Source organism: Macrosteles quadrilineatus, unplaced genomic scaffold (assembly GCF_028750875.1).
Source record: "Macrosteles quadrilineatus isolate MER2022 unplaced genomic scaffold, UCM_ALF_1.0 Scaffold_7__1_contigs__length_78375512, whole genome shotgun sequence".
Taxonomy (NCBI): Eukaryota; Metazoa; Arthropoda; class Insecta; order Hemiptera; family Cicadellidae; genus Macrosteles; species Macrosteles quadrilineatus.
Window position 1 is genome coordinate 23,270,926 of NW_026542600.1, and position 21,166 is coordinate 23,292,091.

General features: G+C 33.5%; 1 protein-coding gene across 1 annotated transcript in view; it reads right to left on the reverse strand.

Moving 5' to 3' along the window:
- Positions 1–1,164: 1,164 nt before the first annotated feature.
- LOC128997787 (LIM and SH3 domain protein Lasp-like) overlaps positions 1,165–21,166 on the reverse strand; it is a 42,067-nt gene continuing 22,065 nt past the window's right edge. The window contains exons 6-8 of the mRNA XM_054423480.1: positions 19,943–20,119; positions 17,477–17,601; positions 1,165–5,841 (exon numbers count right to left, since the gene is read on the reverse strand). Of these exons, the coding sequence (XP_054279455.1) occupies positions 5,665–5,841; positions 17,477–17,601; positions 19,943–20,119 (479 nt within the window). The 3' untranslated portion in view covers positions 1,165–5,664. The remainder of the gene's footprint in view (positions 5,842–17,476; positions 17,602–19,942; positions 20,120–21,166) is intronic.

Consider the following 21,166-nt stretch of genomic DNA (forward strand, 5'->3'; position numbering starts at 1 on the left):
TGCACAGGAAATGAGTAACACATGCTACACAATAGTTATTTGTGCAACTAGTGAGAAAAGTGAGCAATTGACTCACTCGAGAGAAATCCTTACTCACAAGCCGTAGGCGAGTGAGGAATGGTTTCTCGAGTGAGGCAATTGTACTTTGCACTCGAGTTGCACATTATATTTATCCTACAGTTACCATAAAACAAATAAATTGGTGAAGAAACGTAACATATTTTTACACAGAAGTGAATTTTTAATATAACATTTAATGTAAAGTTACAAATACAACAGTAAAACAGCTGACCAGCTGATTTACAGCCAGTGCTGCCAACGTATTTTGAACGCATACAACCTTGTCTGCATGTTACACGCTCACTATTTTGTGCCTTCACATTGCAAATCTGGAGTGAGACAATGTTAACATTGTCTCACTGATGAGCGAATTGGCCACTTTGCTTTCTCAAATCAGTGAGAGAACATGTACATTGTTAGGTAACTGTAGGAAAAAATAATAACTTGAAAAGGTGGACATGACCATTTTGGACCTGTAGAAAACTCTCATCCTTAGTTGAAAATGCTGTCAGTGACAGTGGAATATTCAAATGTTTTGTGTATATAGTTGTAAAGTTTTGTGTTTCCCGTGCCAGTTTGGACTCTTTCCCATTCAGGTAAGCCTGTTATCCTCTCAAAAAATCCTAATAACCTAGACCCTTGTGCTCTATGCTACACCCCTAACTTGAAAAAAGCAAAAATATATACCGTACGTCTAATAACACTTGTAATAATATATTTACACTTATACTGTTGACTTACAAGACGGTAAATACATATAAAAGTTAGTAAGTGGTGATCGATTTCGATTGGACACTCCAATCATCATTAGACCCAATAGGCGAATAATAGGTGGTGTGAAATAGGTATGTCGCCTATTGGGTCTAATGATGATTGGAGTGTCCAATCGAAATCGATCACCACTTACTAACTTTTATATGTATTTACCGTCTTGTAAGTCAACAGTATAAGTGTAAATATATTATTACAAGTTTTATTAGACGTACTGTATATATTTTTGCTTTTTTCAGGTAATTTAATAAATAACACATACGATGCTGATCAAGAAGTTATTCCCTTAACTTGAAAAGATAGTTAGGACTAGGTTAATAATAACAGTGAAGATTAATATTTTATTTTTATTAAAATACAACGGATATAAAGCTCTTGCCTCTACAAATAGCTGCAAATGGAAGACATGTCAATTGTCACTATACAACAGGTAGGTCAAAAAAGCTCACCATCACTAACTATAAAAATGTTAGTTGCTAAAAGTATATGTGAATTGACGCTACAAGATCATTTAGGCCAAACATGAAAAGTCACAATTGACAACTTTTTTTATGAAAAATACTTTTTACACTAGCTGCGATGTGAATCAGGCTTTAAAGTTAGAGCGAATATCAAAAAAATTAATTAAGTATATGTTACTATACAACAAAGTTTTAGAAAAATTGAATCTCTATGCTATGTGTAAACAATCTTACCCTATTGTATTGTTAAATATAAACGATGTGGACAACTTTTAAAATCCCTGTAGCAATTAAGTTGGATCATATTAACAATACAAAGATACATCTGTTAAGGCCTCATGGATCACAAGGAATGGATGCTTTTATGATAGTTATTATAAGTAACATTTCCTAGATAAAAACTTACAATATACAGGCTAACAAGAGTAAAATCTAACCAAATTTTAGAAACAGATCAGATACCATTAATAAAATCCCTTGCAGTAAATGTAATGCTTGTTCTTATGGCTTTGTCTTAATTGAATTAATTGTCAACTATTACCAACACAAAAACATTTTAACCAAAATTAATATAACTTTTACTCAAAAAGAAATCACCACTTTAATTTACCAATTAAAGAATTTCCCTGCAAGAATGTAACAAACTTTACATCAAAATCTTAACTGAGTTTATTCGAAATAGAATTCCATTAAATCTACTATCTACATAACATTTAGTAAAAATACATATATCACAAACACATTTTTACAGGTAGAAGATTGTATTTGATATAGGAGTAGGTTTCTTATGAAACAGAAGACACTAAAATCACTCTTACAACAGTTTTCAAAGTGTAAGGTTTATGTGAGGCAGGTACATGGAAGACACTAACCGTCACGGGACGCTGAAGGCACACATTGGTAACGATAACAGCTTTAATCAGGAATTGCTTCAGCTGGCATTCAACAATTGCATTAACGGCTCACCCTGAACTCAATGAACTAATAAAGTATGATTAAAAAGTGGAACAAGTTTTTTAGTAAAGGTTTTGATTTGACTCTTTTTAAAAGTCTGATTGGAAAGGTTAATGATCAAAGTGTATTCTCAAAGGTCGAGAGTATACTTTTACTTTATGATGTGATCAAACTTTGATTGAATGAGAAAGGCAGTATACTATAAGGAAGGTTATATAACAGAATCCTCTAAGCATTTATAACACGTTTGGAATAGATTTAAATTAAGTTTCAAAACACAGAACAAAATAGGTTTAGCGCAAAGATTTAACAATCAACAAAAAATTTACATTGATTTAAAGAGATGATTACAGATATGATTAATCATGTCAAAGAAAGAGACTGAGTTATAAATGCAATGATGTACCTAAGACACAGCAATATCTACAATGTAGAATTGTTGGTAGAACAAATAACACTTACTCAAAACGATAAAATTATTCTATAATAAACAAGTTTACATGTTTATAAAAGAACACGCAAATACAACAAATATCTTAACTTAAACAAACAATCAACATTGAACAAAATTATTGTTTGTTTGAAAGTATTAACTAAATTTAAAAACTGACTGATTGATCTTTTAACACTTCTTAGTCAGGATATAATAAGTGGGATTGAGTATTACCTTTTGTATAAATCTCAATCATTTTGAGTATCATGTTGATTTAAGCAAGCTATCCTGGTATGCTAATACATTTGAGTAACAGTTTTATAAGAGAAGATGGCTGCAACTGGTGTTTAATGAGTTGAATTTTAGTGTTTTCAAATACCGAGGTAGCTCAGTAGTATGTTTGTTAAAAACATAGATATTCCTTTTTCCTTACCCTATGAATTTTTTGGGTGCAACATTATTTCCAATTTTGTAAAAAGGAATTGTCAAGGAAAACAATTTCAGAATTAACAAATTGAAAGTCAAGTTAAAGTTACTTATTGGCAAGAACACTAATTTTGTATCTTAAAACACCAGTTTGCATCAACATCATCCATTGTCAACGACAATATTAGTCAGTCAGTTAACTGAAAATTTTAAGCTACTTACAAAGTACACGTTTTAAACAATGTTTTTCGCAACTACCCTTACAGTTAACTAATAGAAAAACGAACACATCAATACATATATCAGTGAAAAAATGTAAAAGGAATGAGCTTAGAATATGGGAAAAATATGTATATAAAATACAGAAAAATAGTGTATATAAAATGCAGAAAAATAATCATTGTTTTGGTCCAAAGAGATTCCTGGAATGTATGCGTGTGATGTTACAAATGTTCATAATTGAAATAAGATTTGAGTGATGTATTTTCTACATCAGTGTTCTAAAAGTACACGCCTATTTATTGATTGAAACATGTGATGGAATTTGCTCAATAAGTGTCTAAAAACTTTATAATCCTACTCAACTAGTTGAATCTACTTAATTAGGAAAATGTTATTGGTAAAACCCAATACAATAAGGAAAAATACCTTAATTTGATCTGTAGCCAACAAAAGATTTGTTTTAAGTGTAAAAATATACTATTACAATGGTCTATTTCGTTTTCAGACACAGTCAATAATATTAGATTACTGCGTGTATTTGAAATATTTTGCTCTGTAGGCCTATTGGTCTTATTTTTCTATCAGGAGGGCAAAATATTTGATTGCATTGATAAAATACATAATTTCTTATCATTCACTGAATTAAGGCTTTCACATTCTATATCCTCCACAAGTTGTTCCATATGAAAATTATAAACAAAATTATATATGTCATAAGCAGGCACGAATAATATTAATATGGATATTTCCCTATCAAATATTCCATGTAAATACGTACATTTCAGTACGTTTTCTGAGCAACAGTTATGTGTCTATTGAAAAAGCTTTATTAATATTTGGAAATTGATGTATTACCGTCATAACATTTGCTTAGCTGTAGACAACAAAGAATGGCGAGGTGTAAAATTAAAAGTAAGTGCAAAAAAGTGTATTATTCTAATTAACAAAAAAAGTGAGTAGATGCTATCTTACAACCTCTCGCGTACCTAGAACTAATAAAAATGGAAGAATGGAGTAAATATACAATGAAAAGCAGAGCAAAATAAATAACTTGTAAGTTAATTTTTTTACCAGTGAATTACTAATTGCTAAAGCCTTCATTTTCATAGCTCAAAATTTGTATCTTTATCGATGACATTGTTTATAGCAAGGAGGTGTACAAGTAAGTGTAGATCACATCTCAGGACTTGATCGAGGCAGCTTAGTGGTAGTGGTTGGAGAGCGCACATTGGCTTTTTTGGAGCTAAGCCCTCTTTGATGTACAATCAGAGAGGTGCAGTTCACATAGTGAAATTATAGTGATATCCTCACAAAAGGAGAAAATATTACCAGGAGTTTTAAAGTTATGATGTTTATAGACAATATAATGCTCAAAAGCTGCAACGCTAATTGGATGAAGCTAATGAAAGAGAGAGGGTTGGGAAAAAGTGAGGTAATGGTTATTGGGAGCGACCTTTGATGGTGGAAGAGGGACCGCTTAAGTTCAAGTAACAGTTTGAGTACAGTGGTTGTCAGTACAGTTGGTATAGTGTTGTCAATTGATGAAATTATGAGACAGATCATGGCTAGACAGGGAAATGAGTGAAGGTCGACTACTTGTGGAATTTACAGGGAGGTACCATTGAAAGCAAACATCGCAATGTATAAGACACATAGGACAATGTTTACTCATAGAGTAGATGTATGGAATGTACAGGAAAGATATGGAGCAGAATAATAGCTAGAGAAGTTATATTTTATGGGCTGAAAATGCCTATGAAATACACCAACCATTTACTGTACAAATAAATAAATTGTTTGTTTAACCTCCTTACTATGCAGTAACTAAACAGTCACTCTGAGAAGGGTACTACCACAGTACTAAAGAAGGCTGAACAATTCTGTAGCTTTATCAGAGTGAGATTCAACTTTCTTATTATTTAGCCAAATGAACAAATGAACCACTTCTGAGGAAAAATGCTTAATTTCAAATCAATAAAGTAAAGACAAAACCTTATATATATCAAAGGCATGTCAATAATCAGAACAAACAAATGTTCTTTTAGCCAAATATCTTTAGTGTCATTATGATAAAAAAAGTCAAAATTATTTGCTCTTTTTTTGTAAAGTCAACCTTTATTGACTTCATTATTAGCTTCTAATACAACAGGAATGTTCATTGGGAATGTCATGTCTTGCAAGAAAATTTTGCTATCGCAATTAAGAAATATCACTGGTAAAAAATTATTACCAAAACCGGTAAAACTATTAAGAAGCGAATACACCAGAACACATAAAAGAGGTGAAAACAGATTTAAAGCTAGATGCGAATAAGTTGGGAAGAATTAAGTGGTGTCATTATATAGCGGGTTCCACATAGTTGGCTGGTAACATGCCTGTCTGGCCGGTGCGTTGAACCATCCCTGTCATCCAGCCCTCGTCTATCGGAGTGCAGTTGATGATCAGGTCTCCGTCACTGAACGATACCTCGTCTCGGTCCTGAGCCTCGTAATCGTACATGGCTCGATACACTCTCTGAAAGACATCCAATTTTATAACCCAACTTGTTTAAAGTAAAGGACTAATTCACAAATAAACACTTTACAACTATGCCACTAAGAAAGTGTTCTTTGTGTACCAAGTGATGTGAAGTGAAGTAGACTTTTAATATTGAAAATACTGACAGCAAGTCCCCATCATCCAAGAAAACTCCAAAATAAAAGTTTGTGAATGCTCCAGAAGATTTCAGAAACCAAACCATTAATTAAATCAGGGATTGTATTTTGATGGAGTAGGCATTGATCATTTGAACCCTTTCAGTGCTAAGAAACGATATATGGTTGTTTTAAAAAATCTCTAAGAGAGGAAGGTTATTAAAAAAAAAAAATAGCAAAACGGCCATTGGTGACCTGCATGTTCATAGGATACACTAACAACCACTTAGCTAAAAGATTCGCCCAATCCGATGATTTCGAGGTGTATGTCTAAACCAAGGATTATGAACACCTCACTATGCCCCAGTGGTTGTAGTATATCGCTACAAACACACAGGTCACCAATTATTTGCCACACAGGACGGGATTCGAACCCGAGCAGACGAATGCCACTGGCCAAGTGACACACGCCCTAGCCTTCTCGGCTATCTGTGCTTGAAGACTGAGGAGTCAAAAACCGGTATTTAAGCTGTCGCCACCGATTGCGAACAGATAGCGCTACAGATGGTTGTTCAATGCGTTACTAGGTAGCAGCACCGGTTAGTCACGGACTATTTAGATGAAATCTTTTAGTTTAAACACAACAGTGATCATAAATGTGTTCCTGAGACTTTGCTGCAAAATATTAGTTTCTCTAAAATGGCTATATTACGATAACCTCGTCCAACTAAATCAAGGTTAAATTCAATATTACATTGTAAACTATATGTCTTTTGATTTTATGAGATTTTTGTTTCAAATAATGCTATCAGAACATAAAAATGTATAGGCAAACCAGGAAAATTACAACATAAACTAAGTTTTATTTAATGTTTACCATAAATACCGGGATTTATCTTTCTTATATATTTTCTTATTGTGTTATTATTCAAAATTAGCCTAATTAATAAAATAGTGACAACATGATCCAGTTAAAATTCAACAACAGGTAATGGAATTAAAAGGCAAAAAAAAAAGTCTTACAAAATATGAATTATTGGCCTAGCACTGAAAGGGTTAAACATTAGGACCTCAATAACTCAAACCTTGATATCTCAAATTCCTTGATATCTCAAATTTTACATAATCTCCTTGAAACCCTCGTAAATCACAATGTTAAAAGATCTTCATTACATTGAATTTTAGCCTCCTGATCACATTTAAATACCAAATAATGGTGTAAATACCTGCATTTATGTGATCAATGTGTTGCTAAATTCAGGGTGACCACCAGGCCCACCAGGAAAAATGCATGAGTAATTTATGAGTAAAAAAAAAAATCCAGGTAGTTCAGTTTGTACTTTTCATACTAAAATTCCAACGTGTTTTGCGCCAACTCTCGCAATGCTGTTTTAGCGCCAACACAGCTCGCTATTTTAGTTATCGGAAAGAGCATTTTCAGATAAAGAAACAAAATTTATGATTACTGTAAAATTGCCTGAACAAGTATTCAATTTTTATATATTACTGATTAAATAATCCGAAAATTAAAATCCTTCATAAACTTCATAAAAATAGTGATACAGTAGACTCCCTCTTATCCGGACACCTTTTAACCGGACATCGGTTTAACCGGACTACACTCGACGGAAATTACATCTCTTTAACTGGACAATTTTTATCAGCGCATTGGTTTAACCGGACTAAATCGGCAGGAAGTGGGCGGTACTGAAACTACTGTTCTCGTGGGAAAGATATGAGACCAGTGATCACATGTCTAAATACAATGCTCTCCTAAATTTAAGTCGAATAACACCATAAACAGTCCGTTTTAACGAGTTTTTGGGGACATCGTCTTAACCGGAAAACCCGTTATCTGGACTGGCCTTGATCCCGAGGAGTCCGGATAAGAGGGAGTCTACTGTATACCGATACCAACATTGTTTGAATCTCTGTACAGACACCCGAAAAATAGACTCATAATACTGATCAATTCAATGTTACCAAATTTTCTGTAATGATTACTACACCAACCCCTGTCTTTATGTACTTTCATAGTAACTAAGCCAAACTCGAGGTTATATCGTGATCATCTAACACTGTCGAAGAGACACCATCATCGTTTTCTGCAATAACTGAAAAATCCGGAATATCTCACTCAGTAACAGAAACATCACCACTGTCTTTCGTGGTCGTGACAAAATTCTGATATTTTTCAATGGTAACGGAAACATTATAATCCTCTTCCGCGGTCACAGAAACGTCGTCCCCGTCTCCCGCGGTCACGGAAACGCCATCGTTGTCTCCCGCGGTCACGGAAACGCCATTGTTGTCTCCCGCGGTCACGGAAACGACATCGTCGTCACCCGCGGTCACGACAACGTCATCGACGTCACCTGCGGTCATGGAAACGGCATCGTTCACTCCCGCGGTCACGGAAACGTCATCATCGTCATGCGCGATCGCGGCAAATTGAAAATTCCAGGTGAAATATGAAATTCACGCATAATTCCCGGGTTTTCTACGGTTCACAAAATTCACAGGTTGTGGTGGACACCGTAAATTGCAACCGGACTCTCAAAAGAGTCATCGTCGGGCCAGTACGGATGTCTTCTTGCTTCATTCGAAGGTCGTCAATTCATAATAAATAAATACATTTAACTCGTACACGTACACGAACATAGGAACGAACATTTAGGGTTAAAAAAGAAGGATAATACTACAACACAACGGTAACGGGACACGACGTCATCGGGCGGGGGTTATGTCTAGACTGCCGGTCAGGATCAGCGTGGTCAGTGATGACGTCGTGCCTGGATTTCCCGATCAACTGATAACTTCATTCACAACTGTCCCTTGTGCTAGTATCTTGATTGCAGTGTCGTAAATGTAATTTGATTGAAATGAAATCTTGTTGATAATGTTTTGGCTGTCAAATTTAACGGTCCTATAGATTTTGAATTCTTCCAAGGTGTTTGTATTAAATCGGTCATTTGAGAGGTGTAGGATTTTCATGTTACAGGATTATCAATATTAGTGTAATTGTGGTTGTGAGGAACCAGATGTTCTGCGAAGGTCGAGGTCTGTAGTTCTTTTCAGTAATGTTCTTTAAACCTTTTATTAAAAGAACAAGATGTTTGGCCGATATAATATTTCGGGCAGTCATTACAATTGATTTGGCAAACTCCTGTTTTCTCAAAGGTTGCAGTAGGTGTCTGGGGACGATTTTTTAATAAAGAACCAAGTTTACTATCAGTTTTGAACAAAACTGTGATTTTATTGCTGTTCATTATATTTTTAAATTTAGTGCTAAGGAATGAACCATACTTCGCAGAAACATAGGTTTTCTTTTCTTTAGTTTTTTATTTTTTTTATTTTTATGCTTGGAAATCAGTTTGTCAATCAGGTTGCTTTGGAAACCATTGGAAACAGCTATGTTTGATTGTGTTGAGTCACAGCCACCTCTAATACAAGGCCGCGGCGAGTGAAAAGCGGCAACGTCGCATCAGTGTCTTGGCGTTCGGTCGTTTTACCATTACTGTGAATGGAGGAGTCGCGTACTCTACGTACATAATCGCGTTTCTACTACCTTTAATCATTAGTAATGACATTAAACTTCTTACTATAGCATGCCAGATAGATGTGATGTGCCTGGATGCAAGAATTATTACGATAGCTCAATTAAAAAATGAATAATACATACAGTGTTCTAAGATTCTACTTGATCCACCGCGTAAGCAACAATTGCTTTCTGCTATTCTTCGATCAAATTAGACATCTTAAAAATATTCTCGTTTTTGTGTGAAACATTTTTCATGAATATGAGCTTAGATTAAATTTGTAAAAAGAATAAGACAATGACGCGTATAAATATAGACGCGAGAAGCAAGTTTTAGGTAGTAATACCGTACAATTTCCTTATTTATTTGTCTATCTTATTGATAAATGCTGTTGTTAAGTGATTAAAATAACTTAAATAAATGCAACTTCAAAGAAATAAGCCGGTGTTTCTGTTAAGTAGGCCTACTAGTAAAAAAATATGTAACCTAATGCACAGTCTAACAATAAAAGCATCATAGTCTCCGAATCCAGTCTGAATGTTGATGTGATAAAAAATTCTATCAATATTGTGGAAAGCCATATGGAGGCCTAGCTTCTGAAATCGTTTACAAAATGGCAAACGTTTTTCTTAGTAATTATAAAAAAAAAAAAAAAAATTATTTAGTCAGTATGCCTTCAAAATGAAAACTTCAAATTTTGTTGTCGCTAACTTATGGTTTCCTCAGGTAGACTAAAACATAATATTCCTATTAAAAATTTAAAATTAATTTTATTTGAACAAATTGTTAGATGTTAGTCTCTACAAATCCCAAAGTCTCTACAAATATTGAAGTGAATAAATGAATAAATGAATTTATTTCCATTGAGAACAAACTTATTACATGCATTTAGAGTATTGGAAATTGACTGGCCGCTTTTCAAGTAGTGCGGTCAGTTAGAACAAATAAATACAATAAATTATAACATATTTTGAGTCTAGCATCATGCATTAAAAATACTCTCATGCCGCCATTTGGGTATCTGCTAAATACATATATTAAAATATAAATAAATAACAATGTAAGTGTTGCAAATTATTCAAGCACAATTAAATAACACTAATTGTAAATAATAAATAACAATAATTATAGGTAATAAATAACAAAACAACAATAATTTTAGGTAATAAATAATAAAACAACAATAATTCTGGAAACTTAACGAAAGGTAGAAAGTCATTTCATTCTTACATGCAACTATTGGCCTTTGGTACCATATCTATGAGATAACATTGCTTAAATAATCGATGTTTTGTTGTGCAGTAAGCCAGAGATTCAATTGTTTGGAGAACGAATTTAGATTTGTGAGATTTTTAATGTTTGAAGGAACTTGATTAAAATACTTCGGTCCTAAATACTCAAAGGAATGGCGAAAAATTGATTTATTGACTTTGGGTAGTCTGAAATTATTTTGACGTACATACCTAGTATTGTAATACACATTGTCACTAACCACATTTCCACTCCTCATAAAAAATAATCTCTGGACCTTGAAAACAAAAAGATGTTGAATAGGTTTAATATTTAAATGCTTATAAAGAGGGAAAGAAGATTCTGTTTTGAATTTGTTTAAAATTATACGTAAAAAGTAGTTTTGGGTGGTTCTCAGTTTATCTATCAAATATTTATAAGTTCCGCCCCAACATATTACTCCATATTGTAATCTAGAGTTTATTAATGCAAAATACAGTGATCGTAACAAATCAATACTACAAATATTCCTTAAAAAATAAAATGTTCTAATGGAAGACCTTAATTTTGCATGCAAACTAAGTATATGTTGATCAAAACTCATTTTTTCGTCCAAAATAATTCCTAGATATTTAAATTTGTTTACTCTTTCTAAAGGTTGGCAGTCGCAGACTACTAAATTACATGAAGCAGAATGGTAAGTGAGAGGAAAAGGTATTTCAAAACCTGAAAGATCAAAATTGACATATTTTGTTTTATTTGCATTTATTTGCATTCTGTTTTGGAGGCACCATTGTCTTAACAACAAGAGATCGTGATTGATTGACTCACCAAGTATTACAGAATCTTTATTGCAGTAAAATATTGCTATGTCGTCCGCAAAAGCACTGACATTCCCCTTAAAATTAAGTTCCAATAAATCATTTATAAATATTAGAAATAAAATACCAGAGGTTACTGACCCTTGCGGAACACCTGACTCAACTGTTTTCGCAGAGCTGTAATGATTTAAACATTTTACTTTTTGTTTCCTTCCTACTAAGAAACTTCTGAACCAACACAACGCAGTTCCCCTAATACCCAACGCTTCCAATTTATCTATGAGAATATCATGATCAACTAAATCAAACGCTTTTTTGAAATCAATAAAAAGTCCTGATGTTTTACAATTTGAGTTTAGACTATTGAATATTTGTTCTGTGACATTTAATAAAGCATCTTCAGTTGATTTACCCCTTACAAAACCAAATTGATTACTGCTAAGAAAGTCAATTTTCATCAAATACTTATTCAACCTTAACATCATTAACTTCTCAAATAATTTAGAAAAAACTGTAAGTAAACCAATTGGTCTTATATTGTCTAATTTTGAAGAATTTTTATCTTTTAAAATTGGTACGACGGAACTCAATTTCAGGCTTTCGGGAAATATGCCCAGACTAAAACTCTTATTGACAATATGTGTTAGTACTGGCGCTATGTCATCTATAACAAATTTTAGTAGTTGTGTAGAAATATTATCATATCCTGAAGATTCTTTATTTTTTAGACTTTTGACCACTAACTTTATTTCGTCTTCTGAAGTTGGTGCAATAAAAAATGATTGTTGTGAGGTGCGTAGTGGAAGCATATTTGTGGTCGAAACTCTTCTAGGACGGTCAGCTTGTACAGAGATAATGTAATTGTTTATCTCCTCTGAGATAACGGATGGGTCCATTGCATAAGTCCCATCTGATAATTCAACACTCTTAATATTCCTATCTGACACTTGCCCTGTCAAACTATCTATTATTTTCCATTGTTGTGAAATGTCGTTGTTATTGTCTAACAATAGTTTAGAATAATATTGGTGTTTTGCAATACATATTTTCTCATTCAAATTATTACAAAATTTAGCAAAGAAATTTCTGAAAGTTGTGTCATATAAACGTCGCTTACTAATTCTATAAAGCTTTTTGCGCCTATTAATGCCATTCAAAATATCGAGAGTTATCCATGGGCTCAATGATTTAGCTTTTTGCACTCTACTTTGCCTGTTGACCTTTTTACAACTTGTTACAACTGAGCACAGTACATCATTAAACTTACAGTAACAGCTATTTACATCTTCATCATTATACTATGTCCCAGTTAATCACTTTCAATTTATCTTTTACTAAATCAAAATCAATTCGAAAACTATCATTATCAAACTTAGATATGCTTGTTACACTACTGTGAGATTTCCATGTATTTTTACTCCATGTATGAACAAGTCCTAGAATACAATGATCTGTAATGCCATGATCAAAAACTGCACTATTAAAGTTATTAATGTCTTTGCTTCTAATAAAGATGTGATCTATACAAGTTTTAGATGTAACAGTAATTCTGGTTGGGGTGTTAACTAATGATGTGAAACCTTGATTGTGAAGTATATTGAGGTAGCTATTTACAACAGGTTTATTGTCTAAAATATTTATGTTGATGTCGCCTAAATAGACTACATTGTTATGCATATTTTTAATTACATCAGTTAATTCTGTTATAAACAAATTTTCTGAAATGTTTTGGAGCCTATATAGGCAAAATAGCTTAAAGTAAAATTTATTTACGGTAACATGTAACAATAAGGCATCAGCTGAAGTCATATTTATTTCTAATTTCTTACAATCTATACTATTGTCTAAATAACATATAACACCTCCTGACCTGTATGTATCATTACACTGAGCAAACATCTTATAGCCTGGAATATATAAGTGAATTTCGTCTGAACCTATCCAAATTTCACTAAGTATTATACAATGGATTCTATTATTTATACTATTTATTTCTGCTATAAAACTATTGAAATTTTTTCGCATACTTCTTATATTCATATAAATTAAATTCAAACTATTGCTTTTACTTTGTGTGTCGAAAAAAACATTCATATCTAAATTTTCACTACTTAACATTATGAGTTAGGGAAATTCTGCTGAACTACAAAAAAATTAAAACAAAAATGTATCTGATGTAACATAGATATTTTGAAGCAAATCAAAATATAACAGGGTCTATTGGAGCTTGAGTAGTTCATCATAATTGTCTATTTTCTTGCATTTCGCATCCTGACACTTTCGCACAAAAAACTTGCCGTCCCTACACCATAACCTATTCATAACCTATTTCCTTACATTTATTTTTCAAACTTTTTAGGAATACCTTGTTGTCAGGAGATAGGTGCTCATTCACGTACATGCTGTCTTTGGGGAAGGACGCGTTGACTTCATGGGCTATCATCTTTTTCTTGTCTCTGAACTTGCCAATCATGCTGTCCCGAGTCAATCTGCTTACAAACTGCACAATAAGTGGCTGATGGCGGTCCTTACTGAATGAGGGCACTCTGTGGGCAGCTGAGATGTCCTTCACGTCGATCTCCATCCCTAGGGCTGATCCAACGTCTCTAACGAGCTCGAAGACATTTTCCTTGGGGGTGACTGGAAGACCGCTGATTTCCACATTGTTCTTTCTTGAATATTGTTCCAAATTTCTCACTTTGTCATTCAGCTTAGAAGCAAGAGAACTCTACTTTGTTTGTAAGAGTGATGTTTTTAATACGGAGCTCTTCGTTCTCCTCTTTTAAAACAGCAAACTCGGTCTTTACTTCTTTCATGACACGTATGGATTCATCAAGTTTGTCTGAAATAAAACTAACACTCTTTGTTAGTTCGCACAATTCACTCTTGAAGGTTTTCAACTCTTGAAAAAAGTCTGTTTTAAAATCATTCAGCATTTTAGCGATCGATTCTTTATTGTAGGAATCAGTGTTGGTACTGGGCAATAACTCGCGACAGTCTTTACACTTCCAATCTCGATTAGAATGCGTTTTCTTGCCTTGAACATCGTCCTTAACACAAAGCGCGTGGAATAACTTGTTGCACCCACCAACACATTTAACACAATCACTTTCTTCAGTAACGACTTCTTGATTGCAGATACCACAAAACGACGACATCATTAATCAAATGATGCACACAGCGAAAATACACATAAGATTATCTAATTAACTCGTTAGGAATATGTCGCGACAGTCACGACTAAACACGTAACCCTATCACTGCGAATCTTATCTGTAGTGCGGCTTAGCGGCTAGAGCCAGACTGAGTGAAGTGGCAATAAGTTAGTCCTACTGTATAACCATTCTTGGTATAGTAGCTTTATTTTGTAAAATTTAAGCACAGTCTGTCTAGTAGTTTTTACTATGTTGAATAACACACATATATACAGACACCATGAGATTGTTATATAATATAACATAATGCAACCAAAAACATTATGTTTGTATATTTTTAGTTTTAGACATATTGCGGTATGTTGAAATTTTTCACTAAATAAACAACCTAGATTACAATTTTGTCTATTTTACCATACCTTAAAATCTACTAAAATATGTTATTACGTATTTAAATACTTTCATTCATTGATACAGAGCAGCAATACTCTCATTGATGTTTATAGCCTAGCGCGTGTGAAGTCGGACGCAGAGGGGGTGTGATTGCGGCGTTGCCAGTTCGAACGTCGCGGCCTTGTATTAGAGGTGGCTGTGGTTGAGTTCTTCGGTATAATCTATTGTGTTCATTGGTACGGAGAGGAGTCTGTGGACAAAACTGTTGTAAACTGCTAATTTTTGAGAGAGAAAAATTTGTATAGACACAACCCATCATCCATATAGAGTATGGAATGTACTAGTTGGTACTAGTAGTACAATATATGTACTAGTTGGTTTCGGATATATTTTGAATGTGAAATTATCATTTTTCTTTGTTATTGTTAAGTCAAAAATATTCAGGCTATTGTTGGTCTCCTCTTCTAATGTGAATTTAATATTTTTATACAAGTTACACAAGTATTTGTTTAGCAAAGAGAGCTGTCTGTTGTTATCATTAAACAGAACTATGAAGTCGTCCATGTATCTGCTTGTTTTCAATGTGGTTGATGAATATCTCCGCCAAAATACTAGATAGTGGAGAACCCATTGCTAGCCCATCTTTCTGGTTGTAAAAACTATTTTCCAATTTAAAATAATTCTGTTTCAACACTATTCTTATAAGTGCTAAGAGCTCGTTTACGGCTTGAAGGGGTAGCTTAGTGTTTATGTAAATTTTGTTCCAATATTTCTACTAATTTGATTCTACCAATATTTCTACTACCGATGAGTCCTTTGTGAGTCGAAACCGGTTGCAATTTGGCAACACATTGATCACATAAATGCAGGTATTTACATCATTGTTTAGTTAAAGATCTCTTTATAAGTTGAACGTCTGAAATAATTAAAATCCATGTTTTAGTCCCTGAGTTGTGGTATAATTAAAAATGTGACGTGGAAAGTAAAAGGGGAGCTCTTGTTGGGAATCTTCGATTTTGAGTTATATATTTGAATTCCTAATTAAATTCAGAATCACTTGGCTCAAGTCCCATGCATCTACGATTTTTGTTGTAAGTTTTGTTATACAAAAGGGTCATTTTGAGAAAAAACTATTTTGAAAATTGTAAAAATGCATAAAACATTTTTTTTGTATTCAAGAAACAAATTTGGTATCAAAAGAAATCTTATAATGTCCTCTTTGGAGGCAATACCAATCTTTGTCTTAACTCACGGTAGTTTTCATTTAAATTTTAATAATTGTTTTATCGAAACATGTCGTAAAAATCATATTTCAGAAAAGGGACCTCTTGTCTGCCCTATTTTATTTCTCCATAAGATAAAAAAAGGTAGGTACCTCTTTTCGGGACCGCAAAATTTGAGAGATATTTTGTTCTCCATAAACTGAACTTTGTTGTAGTTCTAAATTTCCACTAGAATGGTATATAATTTTTTATCTTTTTTATTGTGACAACAAAATAGACTAAATCCTGACTTTTCAAGACCATTTTGAAATTCAATACTAATTCATGACATTTCCCGTTTTTCCCTGCTACTAGACACTCTGTTCTTAGTAGTCATGTCAAAAGAATTATTATACTGACAATTTAACAGTTGTTGCAAATCAAGCACAAATTTAACTTACAAACTATTTTGTAAAGGTTTTTTTTTATAGAATAACAGATAATAAAATGTAAATGTTTATTTACTATGCAACACATTTATTTCCTAAACAGGCATGTCACAAGAATAAGTCTTACAGTTTTCTATTAAAACATATTAGTTCTATCTAACCAAGAAATTTAAATGGCTACAGTAGTTTTGATATTGTACTTAAGTTAAGAAGAATTTAAGCATAGTACAGTACAATCCCTAGTTCAGCTTGTTGGGGAATTAAGCAGTGCCGGATTGCTGAAAGCTCCGAATTACTGAATGTCTTCTTAAAACAGCTGTTATGATGAAAGAAAAGAATTGTGAATTTTAGTAAACATTGCACTAATTTTTTGGGCGTCAAAGTGAAATCGTTGGCCAGCGTGTCATCATTCCGCGTTTTATTGTAATTTCCCTTGTCTTGATAATAATATAAAATGCTGAAAAGCAATCGCTTCTGATATCAACCGATCACTTCTTTTCTGACTCTAACAATCGCTTTTGACTCTGACAAAACCACCTTTTACCTTTGACTGATGCCAGAGAATTAAAAGTGCTGGACCATCAGATGCTTCAGATGCTAGATCAGTGGGCTTATAATGTACTTGCTTACTGAGCATTTTATTTAGAACAAAGCGTTGTATAGCAGTATAAAATTGCAGAACATCTAAATGCAGAGATATATTTGATCATACAATATGTGAACTCACCCCAGTTGTTTTTGGAGCTGGTGGGTGGGGATGTGAGTTGTAGTCTGCACTGAGAGAGCCGTAGAAATCATTTACTGGGTCCAGATCTGCGATTGATCCAATTTTACGTTCTTGGTGTGAGTGAACTATGAAAAAAAAAACAAAAAACATGGGAACAACTAAGTTAACATTTGAATTTCAGTTTATTCCCTTAAGTAGCTCAAGTCAATGTTTTACCAGTCTTGCCTGTCTTAAGTTAGGTGGATTAGTTTAGGTAAATCATTAACACTTTACCATTGAAACCCCCACCATCATCCTCAGATTAAAGGTGAAAAATATGGGTCGCCGGAATTTTATACCCCTGGAATTTTACCCCCTGGGCAAAGCTGACGTCACTATGACGTAGTAACCTGAGTGGCCAAAAGTTTGTTCGCGGCCGGAATTTTACCCCCACGGATTTGGAAGTCTAATGAAAATAGTCAGAGCGTGATTAATTAGATTAGCGATAAAAACCGGAATTTTACCCCCTGTCCATATAACTAGCGATTAGACAACTGAAGATGTACGGGCCAGATTTTTACCCCCGGAATTTTACCCCCGGGAATTTTACCCCCGGATTTTTACCCCCCGGAATTTTACCCCCGGAATTTTACCCCCCGGAATTTTACCCCCTGGCTGATTTTAGAAAATGAATGATTGATTTTCTCATTTCTGTTTTTAATTAATAGTAAACATTTCATTATTTAGTAGCCTATCTCTATTTATTTATTTTGTAATCTCAACTAAGTAAACAGAATTCGCTGTTTTATTTTGATCATATTAACCAACAGTTGGCTTCAAAGATCCAATCCTGACATTCGAATCTCAAAATTAGTTAATGTTACATATAAATTAAGATAGGCTACTTAATAATAAAATGTTTACCATTAAATTAAAACTGAATGACGATAATTAATCATTCTCACTAATTTATATATCTGGCCAGGGGTAAAATTCCGGGGGTCCCGGGGTAAAAAGCCGGGGGTAAAAATCCGGGGGGTAAAATTCTGGGGGTAAAATTCCAGGGGTAAAATTCCGGGCCGTACATTTGAGGTTTTTATAATTTGATATGTTCTGATTAAACTCACAACCGTAAAAATATATGTTTAATTCCGCGTTTAATCCATCGAGCTGATGTCGCGAAACTCAAAAGTTTGCGGCCGGAATTTTACACCCTGGTTTGTGACGTCACGTTTGCCCTGGGGGTAAAATTCCAGGGGGATAAAAATCTGCTACCCCAAAAATAAAGGTCCCCACAACATATTGTTCTAAACACGTTTTGGCACATTTCCTATACTTCCCCTGATATATTATTGAAATAAGGGCCTTATTTAAGAGTTTTAAATAGATTAAATTATCCTGAATTTAATTTTCAGCCAATTATTACATTGTGATAGAATTTAGGGTAAAAAACACACAACAAAATTAACTTAGTACTTCATAAAATTTGATGAAAAGCTATACACAAAGTCAGATCTACTTTATTGTAGGACAATAAATGGTTCAAAGCACACAACAATATTTAGCTAGTGCAATAGAGAGCCGTGCGCCCGTTTACGCATGATGCGAGTAAAAATTATAAATTGCATGTGTACACATTTGTCATTCAATGTACATTTATATATACCTTATGAATAAAGATTATTTTACTTGACTTGCACAGATCATACACATTGATGTTAATACTATTGCAATCAACTGTTAGGATTAGTTCCAGGGTGTCCAGCAAGCCATGACAATCAAGTTCTAATCCAGGTTCCAAATTCAAATGTTTTTGGTCAAAACTTGCCATTAAGATATGATAACTAACTTCAAGACATGAAAGTGTTCAAAGAACTTAAATTGGCATCAATTTAAAAAGGAAAAACATTTACATAGTCACTTTTTTATATTTATTACTGCAAATTTAATAACGGTTTTGGTTCATTGTTTTTAGTACGGACATTAGTGATCAAATCCAGGAGTTTTTAACCTCAAATTGAATCAGAATTCTATTAATCCAAATCCCGAATCAAAGTGAAATTCTAAAATAGAATAGCCTTTGTAATTTTCATAAACATATATTCTCACTATTATTTAGTTTATTTTGAATCAGTTCAAAGCTTAGTGTAACTGATAACATTAGAATTAAAGCAACACCATAATGATCTCTTGCCATTTCGGCAACATCCAAGAGAATCTCTTGCAGTCTCTACTACATCAGGGTTGTTCAACAAGAGACAATAATTATCCTCAGCGACCGTGATTTTCTTACTTCACACAATGTTATTGAAAAGGAATAAATGGAATGGTGTCAATGGATGGATGCTCAAATATAGACTATGGGTGATTATTCCCCTGTATTTTCTAGTCCCATACAGATTTCACATGCGGTTTTTTCCTAGTTGGCTGGACACTTAGTATCGGATATCAGATTTATTAAGGGTGTATTTTAGGTGAGTATTTTACCTGGTCCACGGTCAGATGTGTATATGACAGTCGATGACTGACGAGCTGAGTAGGGGGTGTGTGGACCTCCTCCTCTCCCCTGCAGAGGATCGTAGTCTGCTATTTTGCCAGGATTGGGCGGAGCCGTGTAACTGGGAGGCTGCATCTGTTCCACTGGTTTCTTTACTGGCACGACACCTGATTTCATTATCATTGTGTAAGCTTTTGGATTATTAATAGACAAAGCTTTATTAAAGATAACACCTGACACACTGCGGTAATTACAAAAGCAATTCCCAAGCTGGTAGTCTTTATCTAGGTTCCTTAATAATAAACTCTCCTAACAAGTGTAAATCCATGTAGTTTTAAGGAGTGTACATAAACTTCTCATCCTATTGAAAAATCTCAAGTGTGTTTTTATTTTTGTTTTGTGTTGGTGATATTCGAGAGCGCTAATGTTAATTACCATTTTTTATTTTAATTTAGGGTAAATTTTAAGATTTGTGGTTAAATTGTTAGTAAACTAAACCATCCTAGGTTCTGTTCTATGATGGCCTTGATAGTCCTATACAAGATACAAGAACTTTATTGTTAGTAAAATACATAATATGGTACATTAGTATCTCCTAACTTGTCAATTAATCCTAAACTTCACAATAAACACAATTTAACTTCTTCACCTTATAACATATTCTAACATTCTATAATTAGTAAATTAAATTCATCTTTCCTCACTAGCCAAAATTCACCTATTGTGAACAAACAGAGCTTAATTAAAACTTTCTTCAACTTCTTTTTAAATAAATTAAGAGGAAAATTTTGAAATTGATTTGGTAGATGGTTCCAAAGTCTTCGAGCAAAAAAAAGACTTGCCAATGCTTGTCACCTATGTCATGCCTACTGATATGGATGTTACTTTTACCTCTAGTGTCATATGAGTGGAATTTGTTCATTTGTTGTTTTAAAGATGTTAGCTTTGAAATATATAAAAACTCAATAAATGATTATGCAAGGAACGGTAAGACTCTCAAGATTTTTGAAAGTTTCCTCACAAGAATCCTCAAAGCTCAGTCCCACGATACACCTCAAAGATTTTGTTGAATGACTAGAAGTTGTTTTATGTTTGTTTTGGTAGTGTATCCCCATATTTCGATACAGTATGCTAAATTTGAATAAAAAAGTGAGTAGTAGATTGTTTTCAAAGTTTCAATAGAACATACTTTACCAAATCTTCTTAATATAAAA